At 33.8% G+C, this 10,411-nt stretch overlaps 1 protein-coding gene across 1 annotated transcript in view; it reads left to right on the forward strand.

Annotated features, from left to right (window-relative positions):
• Window positions 1–2,174: 2,174 nt before the first annotated feature.
• LOC111083198 overlaps window positions 2,175–10,411 on the forward strand; it is a 22,575-nt gene continuing 14,338 nt past the window's right edge. The window contains exon 1 of the mRNA XM_022379516.1: window positions 2,175–2,287. Coding sequence (XP_022235224.1) covers window positions 2,183–2,287 — 105 coding nt within the window. The 5' untranslated portion in view covers window positions 2,175–2,182. The remainder of the gene's footprint in view (window positions 2,288–10,411) is intronic.

Below are 10,411 nucleotides of genomic sequence, written 5' to 3' on the forward strand. Positions count from 1 at the left end.
TAAGCAATGTACAGACAAAACTCTTATTTTGTTTATATAGATTTTGTTTTGATATATAAGTTGTTTGGGTTTTTTCATCTAAAAAACAGCGACATTAATTTCTTGACGACCTAACAAATGAAACCATCTGTGTGCACTTTGACGAAAAGGAGACAAATATTTAAAGCTCTGGACACAACTGTGGTAACCAACAGTTATAGTGGCGATTTGAAAGAGAGTGTCACAGCCTTGTATTGCAAGCAACAGAGTGAAGGGGAATAATTTTATTGCCAAAAGATATTCTAAAGTAATAGAATCCGTCTGTGTGGACTTTGACGAAAAAGAGACATTTACTTAAAGCTCAATATTGTAACGAAGATTTGTACGTATGTTTGACTTGTTTTGAATATATTATTTTAAAATAAGTGGATTGTGCACTGTCCGTTTATTGTTGAAATTTATCGCCAACAAGTCACAGAAAAAATCCTGGCCCTATAAAAACCTGACATTGGCGAGCCAGCCATGATACTACAGTGGCAAACAGCAATAGAAGAAGGTGTGAATGACAGCGGAAGTAGGCCTATATACATACAACTGTAGTGGTGTCGAAAATAGTGTAGAGATTACAATCACGCTATATAATCACGCCAGTTGATTTTGATAAATGGATAGAGGGAGGTGAGCACCTTGGGCTAAAATATTGTGATCTACGAGAATTCATTAAACAACAACAAGAACCAGAGAGATAGAGAGAAGAAGAAAGACTAAAGAAGAAAGGGAAATAGAAAAGAAAGACTGAAAGAAGAGAGGGAGAGACTACAAATAGAGAGAATAAGAGCACAAATTTAAGATCACAAAGCTCACCCAAAAGAAAGAGGAAGAACCCAAGAATGACAATGGAGTCAGGGACAACTGACCCAAGCTACCAATATATGATGAACAGAAAGACGACATGAATGCTTTCTTAGAGAGATAGGAAAGTTTGGCCAAAGTCAGAACTGGAACAAAGGCGACTGGGCAGTCTGTCTTAGCTCACAGGAAAAGGCCTACAAGTGTATGCAAGCATGACATAACAATATGCCATTGACTATGACTAGTTAAAAGTAACCTTGCTGAAATGCTATGAACTTACTGAGGAAGGTTTCCATTGCAAGTTCAAAGAAGTCAAACGCGATACTTCACAAGATGGACTGACATGGCCAAGTGTGAAAATAGTTTTGAAGGATTGGCAGCTCTACTTGTATTCTAATAACAGAGATAGATGAGAATAACTTGTGTTGTCATAGGGTGTTCTAAAGTAACTGAACCTACCTGTGTGGACTTTGACGAAAAAGAGAAATATTTTTGTTGTTGTTGTTAGAAACCAAAAGAAGCTAAATTTGAATAAAAGGAACTTTTTTGGAATTTAATATGTAAAAATAGGCATAGAAAAAAATAATAATTAACATTAGCTGTAGATATAGAGAGAGCAATACTTAACATAAGCGGTAGGCATAGAAAAAAATAATAATTAATACTAACGGTATATTTAGACAGAACAATAATTAACATTTGCTTTAGATATAAAAACAACAATCATTAATATTAACGGTAGATTTAGACAGAAGAATAATTAACATTTAGGCTAGATATAGAAAGAACAATATTTAAAAGTAGCGGAAGGTACAGAATGAACAATAATTAACATTAGTGGTAGATATAGAAAGAACAATGATTAACATTGGCGATAGATATAGAAAGAACATTGATTGACATCAGCGGTAGATATAAAAACAACATTAATTAACATTAGCGCTATATTTAGAAAGAACAATAATTAACATTAGCGCTATATTTAGAAAGAACAATAATTAACATTAGCGCTATATTTAGAAAGAACAATAATTAACATTAATGGTATATACAGAAAGAAAAATAATTAACATTAGCGATAGATACAGAAAGAGCAGTAATTACATTTAGCGGTAGATATGGAAAAAACAATGTTTAACATTAGCGGTAGGTATACAAAGAAACAAAAATTTATTTGTATTGGTTTTCAAGGATGTATGTACGTATTCTCAAGGTTAGGTTTACCTTATAGTATGCGAATTCGGATCATTCTGAATCAGAAAAATTAAAATTTCTCATAATATTCTTTATAAACGAATTTTTAATATTTAATTTTACAGGAAATTGTATTTCTTGTCAGATCCTGTTCATCATGTACATGGCGTTGGTCACTATTCTCCTGATCAACATGTTAATTGCCATGATGGGAAAAACTTATCAAGACATTGCTGAGAGAAGAAATGAATGGATGAGACAGGTGAGTTCTCACTTTCTACTTTACAAGCAATGGTGGGTTATCACTCTGTTCTTGATAAGACCCTGGTAGGTTATCACTCTGTTCTTGATAAGACCCTGGTAGGTTACCACTCTGTTCTTGATAAGACCCTGGTAGGTTACCACTCTGTTCTTGATAAGACCATGGTAGGTTACCACTCTGTTCTTGATAAGACCCTGGTTGGTTACCACTTTGTAAGACAGAAACCGCTGAGCAATTATCTTCGTTACAATTAATGAGTTAAAATGACAATGGGTTAGAAGTGACGAGGGATAGATTTGGAAAATATGAAAAATAAATTACTTTTGACCCTAGAAACAGGAGAAGGATAAAAGGGAAGATTAGACCTAATTGGCCCACTAAAGACATAAATGGGGGAATTTAGGAATAAATATCAAAAGCTTAAGAAATTTAAATTCAAAGATAAGATGGTATATTTATAGATCTATAGAAAACCAGAGAACTGATGACAAAGAAATTAAGAAATCAAAAAGGGCATATGAAGAAGAGCTGGGTGATAACCAACAGGAAGGCAGCCAGTCAGAAACACCCGACGTAACAAGGACTTTATTCGACTATTTAACCTAATAATGATATTTACTGTAACCTTTATTACACACCCACAGCAGATTTTGTTCAGCAGCATCTTTTGAACTCTGCACTCTTTGAAGTGCATCCCAACACGCTAACCACTAGATCACACCGAGCAAAACTTTATTTAGTAGCATACATATCTACTGGATATTTGTTTACACTCTAGTAGTTACAAGTGGTTAGTTAATTAAAACAAGTGTTATCTTCCTTATATTTAACCCTTTCGAGAAGGTACACGGGTGAAAGGCCATATCATCTCGTTTATTGAACTACTATTTCATGAATTTATGTCAACAAGTTTGGTATCAAACTGGAGATTATCATTCAACTTTTAGTACTATATATTACTCCATTTCTTAATTTAAAAACAGATAAACATCGATTTTGTGTGTCACATGGTATGTTGAATGTAGCATTGGTTCAAATTAGATGTTTGCGAAGTCAAAATACTAAGTCTTTAGTTTCGAACGAATTAGAAACTCAAATTACCGATATTGACAACCTAGAATATAAAATAAGAGCCTCTTATATTTTCAGTTTGCTAAAATATTGCTCATGTAATAAATCAAACCCAGTGGCACCCCACCCATTTTTTTCCATTTTTGGAAACGCTCCCTTACTTCTATATATGACATTAATAACCAATCAGAAGTTCAGAATGTCCCCCTATTGGCTTTCTCAGCCATTTTAACGGACTTGGCGCCATTTCTTTCTTTTGAACCAATATTTCAACGAGGTAGGGTGTGTCTTTAGTCTGCTCAAAATTTCACATTTTTTAGACTAAAATACATCTTAGTTACTAAGCTTGATAAATTATACTGGAATTCTATGGTTTTGATCTAGTAATTTATGATTTTTTTAGTTATTTAAATGTATATAGTATATAGTTAGTTACTATCGTTTTACTTGTTAAAATCGGTGGAGAACTTCATGGAGTATATAGTTACTGCCGCTTTGCTTGTTAAAATCGGTAGAGAACTTAATGGAGTATATGGTTAGTTACTACCGTTTTACTTGGTAAACAGGTGGATAACTTAATGGAGTATATAATTACTTACTAACCGTTTTACTTCTTAAAACAGGTGGAAAACTTAATGGAGTATATAGTTAGTTACTAACCGCTTTACTTGTTAAAACAGGTGGAGAAATTAATGGAGTATATATAGTTAGTTACCAACAGTTTTACTTGTTAAAACAGGTGGAGAAATTAATGGAGTATACAGTTAGTTACTGACAGTTTTACTTGTTAAACAGGTATAGAACTTAATGGAGTATATAATTAGTTACTAACAGTTTTACTTGTTAAACAGGTATAGAACTTAATGGAGTATATAATTAGTTACTACTGTTTTACTTGTTAAAACAGGTGGAGAACTTAATGGAGTATATCGTTAGTTACTACCGTTTTACTTGTTAAAATCGGTAGAGAACTTAATGGAGTATATAATTAGTTACTACCGTTTTACTTGTTAAACCAGGTGGAGAACTTAATGGAGTATGTAGTTAGTTACTACCGTTTTACTTGTTAAAATCGGTAGAGAACTTAATGGAGTATATATAATTAGTTACTACCGTTTTACTTGTTAAACCAGGTGGAGAACTTAATGGAGTATGTAGTTAGTTACTACTGCTTTACTTGTTAAAATCGGTAGAGAACTTAATGGAGTATATAATTAGTTAACTTTTATACTTGTGTTACTAAGATAAAAATAACAACAAGGGCCAAGACAGAAAAGAAGAAAGTCACATTAAGAAGGAGTTAAAAAGGTGTTTATCCTTCAAATTATTTTCTACATTGATTTGTTTGTAAAAATCATCCTGTTTTATAACAGCATATAGTCTGTTAATATGGTAAAGTAACAATAAAAAAAGATAACCGTTGAATAACTTAGTCAACAAATAGGGTAGAGCAACTGACCCCTAGCTACTTTAATGGAGTAGGTGTATAATTCACGACCATCCTATATAAACTCTATATTTGTTGTCCACGAACTAACCTTGCTTACATTGTCTGAAGGCTTGTAACGCTAAAAACCTGGTTTCGATACCCATATTGGGCAATTAGGCTCACCACAAATAGCCAATTGTGTAGCTTTGTGCTTAACTAGAAACAAAACAAGAATAAAATCTGACTCACTTTACAAACTTGGAGCAATCTTTTTCGTGGTAACTACAATTGTAGAATATTTTACATTTTCTTTCTGACCCGTGCTCTTTCTCATGTCAAAATTACATAATTACATTTCAAAGATTCTATAAAAATCTTGTACATATGTGAATAATTTATACTATACATGCGGATGCCTTCCAATAAAGTCATTCAATTACACTCCAGTTTTGACTGTTAACCTGATAATAAACAAATCCTCTGCCAAGTAGTCAACAGGGTAGCAGTTACTAAGAGTATTAAATAAAACCATCTACCAACCAACTCATTGCTGAAAGCTAAAAAATGGGGTAGTAAACCAAAATGTGTATAGAATATATTTGTAAACTGCACTAATTTAATCTGGGAGTATTACTGCTCAATAACTTTCCCTTTTATTAATTTATTACAAGTTACAGCTTTTACAATGAGGAAGAATATTTTTAAAAATACTTCATGATGTTATACAAACACGTAGGTTCAAGAAGTCTTGACAGAAATGAATAAAAACCCTATAACTTGAGCGCATTCGAAAGGTGGACCTTACTTCTCCAGGGACAAACTTTCAAAATACTTCTTTACGGTTAAAACTTGCGTACTTTAAAAGATTGCACCCTTGAGCGAAACGTCGTACCTGTTTAAAAAATATTCTTCCTTACTCTAAAAGCTGTATTTTCTAATGAAATAATACTTAGAATTAGTAATTTCCCTTTGATTATTTAAATGTTGCATCAGGTGGTTAAGTAACCCAAGAGCTACAGACGAATATAGACCTCACTCTGTCCGATCAACTTTTAATTGTACTCTTTATCTAGCTACAAATATTTAGCCTTACAACTATATGTTTACAGATGTGTTTCATTTAGCAGTGAGTGTTTAAATTCTAAACGATTCCGTATACAAATGTGTTTAACTCCTAAACATAGTTGATATTTATTATGCTAAATAGAAAATGCATTTAGATTTTAAACACATTTATAAACATGTTAAGCTCAAATCATGTAACAATGGTGTTTAAATCCTACATGCAGACGGTGCTAAAATGTGTTTAATATATTAGTAGTACTGTAACAGGTCAGTGCTCAGGTGAGCTTAATTGTTGGAGTTTCAATTAAAACCAACCTGTACACCAAATTTATTTGTTGGAGGATTTTGTCGTGACGAGAGGAGCCACAAGTCACTAACTCGAGGAGTTTACAGTTAGACTAAAAAATATGAGTCTCAGACCAGCAATAATAATCAAAGTAATCTTTATTAACTTTTAACAACAGTTTCTTGTTATAAAACTCAACATACAAATCATTAAACAATAATAGTAAACTATAATACTTCTTGCAAAGACTGATCAAGAGAGAGAGATACTTACTGGAGAGTTGGAACCTTTGAAGCAGTGGCTACATTAGAGGATCTCAACTGCATGGTTTTGTCTTGAACTGCCTGGAAACTAGTAGAGAGTTTCTTGATGGCTGGAGAGCTGATTTTGCAGCTCCTGACATGGATTTTTAAAGCAAAATTTCTCGGTATCCTGGCGAGCATCCAAATAGGACACAGCATCACCCACAAGTAGTGCTGTGCTCCTATTGGATGCTTCAAGGTGATTCCCGGGCTAATCCAGGAACTAAACCAAAACCCTCAGGTTATTGGTCATCGTTAAATGGTGTTAGCCGGTCCCCTACTTACTTGTGCTGCTTCACCCATGTACTGTAACTAATACTGCATTAAAGCACCTAGATGATTCATAAAATATAAACTTTTCTGTAGCTTCTACAGGGCTAAGGAAACGAGGCCAACATTCCCTTTTTTGGTCACATACATTGGCGTTTGTTTCCCGGACATGATGCAATAGTGATGACTAACTCTGCTATTGACCCTGGGTCACTAATCTCTCAGGCTCACTTCTGCAGCTTGTACACGTGCTGTGCTATTTCCTGCTGAAGGTCTAGCCTCGTTCTTATTTATACATTTCTCAAGGTTATTTCTCAACACAGGAGTCTCCTTGTTCCCTTTCTTTTTTTATATCCTTCTTAACTCGTTTATTTGCCTTGAAACTCTTAAAGCTTTTACTTTAAGTATAACTAACATATGTTTAATTATGTCTAATTATTGAAGCAATTGATGAAATTTCCTCAAAAATTTCCAGTAGCTTCATCCCTCCCTTCTTAGAAAAATTCATAACAAAATTCCTGCTCCAACTCAATATCTCCACCTGTCTCTATCAGCACTGCTTACATTATTATCATATATATCTGGGATTAACATATCAAAGTACATTCATATATATATATAGGATTACATTGATTACATACATGGTTATATAATTGATTATAATAAGGCATACGTGATTATACATATAAAAATTATAACATAAACATTTATTTAGAATTCATTACGGAAAATGTCCTGGCTACTATTGGTCACCCATTAATGCAATGCACATACCTTCCAGTATGCGCAATGTTCGTGTGGATAGCGATGATAAGTACATGTCACCTGGTTGCGGCACTCCAATCATCGATAGGGGGGACATCCATATTCCTCCATATCTAGACAGGGTATCTCCAAATGACGTTGCAGTAGCTGGGCCTTCTCCCTTCCCTTAGTGTAAACCTTAGTGTATTCTCGTCGTATCTCTTGACGGATCCATAGGAAATCTGGCGTGGAATGATCGCCATCATCCCAGCGGAGTCCATGTAGGTAAAGGGTGCACCATAAGACTTGTCATCTATCAGCGTTGCTGAGACGATCCTCTGAATAGAGGGGCCTAAAACAATATACATCAGTCCATCCCGTTCTGCAGTCCATCACTGCCATCTCTTTGATGATGTACAATCCATTCACTCTAAATCCTTCTACTTCGACTATCGCTGCTTTCTGTCGCTGTCCCAGTTTCCTACAATTATTTATTCAAGCACAATGTTATTAAATGGTCCCTGTATGAGCACACATATTCATTTCACTTGTTCTTTTTCACCATAGTCACACATTCACTTTGCTACTACATGTGACTTCTTGTTCACATTTGTTCACCAAATCACTTCAGTCACTCTATTCACAACACTTCACTTCGCTAACACACTCTTAACACTTGATATTTGTTGATAGAAGTCCCGATCCTCACGTTTTTTGATAGAAGTCCCGATCCTCACGTTTTTTGATAGAAGTCCCGATCCTCACGTTTAGTTTATTTCGTTGCACTGTCTATTCTCGTCCACTGGTTATAAGCGTCGTTTGTTTCTTGTTTCTGGTCACTGTCTGTTATTTTTGTCCTTTCTCGAACTTTCTATGCCTAATAATTTTGCCTATAATTTTGACTAATATCACTCTTAGAAATTCACTACCCTCGCCAATTGGCTACATCTAGATAATTTCGTAATCATCTAACTAATCAAGCTATTGCCTGATTAGATGGGGCCTACTCATTCAGTTCTACTATTTCAGTAGCTTCTGAATATTCAGACAATTCATTATGGTCCGCTCTCGATCTTTTCTTCTTTCTATTTTTACATAGCCCATCTAATGCCATTAATTTTAATAAAGCCAATTTATCTCTTTTGATATACAGCGTTATGCTTACTACTATAACTACTAAGCATAAGGTTATTATCACCAAGTTAGATAATCTCCATTTATCTAACTTCTGTTCACCAGCTGTAGTACGTAATTGTTCTACATGCTGCTGAAACTCTTTAAGACTTAATCCAGATTTTCTAAGGGGTAAGTGTTTAGTATTTTTCTAATATATCTTTTAATCCCTTAGTATCTGTTTCTATATCTATACTCTGAATTAACTGTAATTCTTTTTTCGTTAGTATTTCTTGTAGTTCTGGGATTTTTATGGTTAACTTAGTTCCTATATATTTAGTTTCACTTCTAAAGTTCGATGGCAAGGTTATACCTTGCCTATACGCTGAACAATTTCTAGCTAGTTTTAAATAACCACTATTGTTTAACTTAACTACTCTAGTGTAATAATCAAACTGATGTACATTTGGTTTTGGACAAACTACGGATAATGTAAGTTCGTCTTTAACGTTAAATAACCAAATTCCTGGGGTTCTAGTTTTATAAAATAAAACGGTTTTGGGATGATTATTCTTTTCTCACATAGTTCAGATATTTTATTCTTAATTCCTGTGAATATCACATAATTACAAGTTACTATAGGTGTCGAATACATACCTGAGTTGGGGTCACAAACTCTGATAGGTCCGTCTATACAATTTAACATTTCTTCTTCCGTCATTTCAACATATGTATGTTGATCACTCGAAACAGCAATGTACGGTTTGTCATTTTCTATAGTTAAAGCTAACGAATGATTTATTGCTATCGGTAAAGATATAATCTTATAAAATTTAAACATTCCGTCAGTCGCTTTCAATGGTATCTCTATAACCATTCGTAGAGTATCCTCAACTGCAGCTGTCTTTACGTCAGTCCATGTGTAATACATATAAATCTGGTCACTATGAGTAGGTATCATAACTTGTAGATGTGGAGGTAATCTTCTTTCAATTTCGTCCAGTACTCTTTCTAACTTACTTGGTGGTAGAAAGTAAGAACTTAGCTTTTTATCTGCAGCTACATACAATGCTTGTATTAGCTTATCTAACTCTGTTCTACTGTTAGCTACAGTAAAAGATAACTGTTGTAGGTTATTCTGAATTCTAGTGTTGAAAACTAACATTTCCATTCCTGCTTTATGTATCTCAGTTTGTCTTATTTTCGTGTGTATTAATGCATTCGTAATATTTATTAAAGCCTTAGATACTTTCCTGATTTCTTGGTCATGCAGTTCAAGCATCTGATTTAACGAATTCATTATAGGTGCTTGTTCTCCTATTAAATGAATCATTTCTTTAGAAACCTGTCTTTGTTGTTCTACCTTTTTATTTAAGTCTTGTAAATCGTCAGTGGTTGCTGTTCCAAATACAAATTTTAGAATACTACCACCTGCATTTATTAGTCCTCGTTTTTGTCTAGTCCGGTCGGATATAGATACACTATTCTTAATATCTTGTAGTTCTAATAATAGTTCACCTATTTCGTCATGATATTGTCTAGTTAAGGTTTTGTAATTATTAATTAATCCTTCCTGTAATATCCCAGCTAACTCTAAGATAGTCGTTCCGTGATATCTCATGTGATATGATGGTACATTCGCTGAACTTTCTTTATTAAAACTAACATGAGTTTTCACATTCAATGATCTTTCAAACAATACCAACTCTTTTTGCAATCTCATCAGTAATCTAACGTATTGTGGAAACGGTATATGTTCCACAATTATCCATTTATCACCAGATAATATAAAATTACCTTCTTCAACAAAGATTACACCTACCCTGTTTTCAACTGGTACAATA

This window comes from Limulus polyphemus, unplaced genomic scaffold, assembly GCF_000517525.1.
Source record: "Limulus polyphemus unplaced genomic scaffold, Limulus_polyphemus-2.1.2 Scaffold8527, whole genome shotgun sequence".
In the NCBI taxonomy this organism is placed as follows: domain Eukaryota; kingdom Metazoa; phylum Arthropoda; class Merostomata; order Xiphosura; family Limulidae; genus Limulus; species Limulus polyphemus.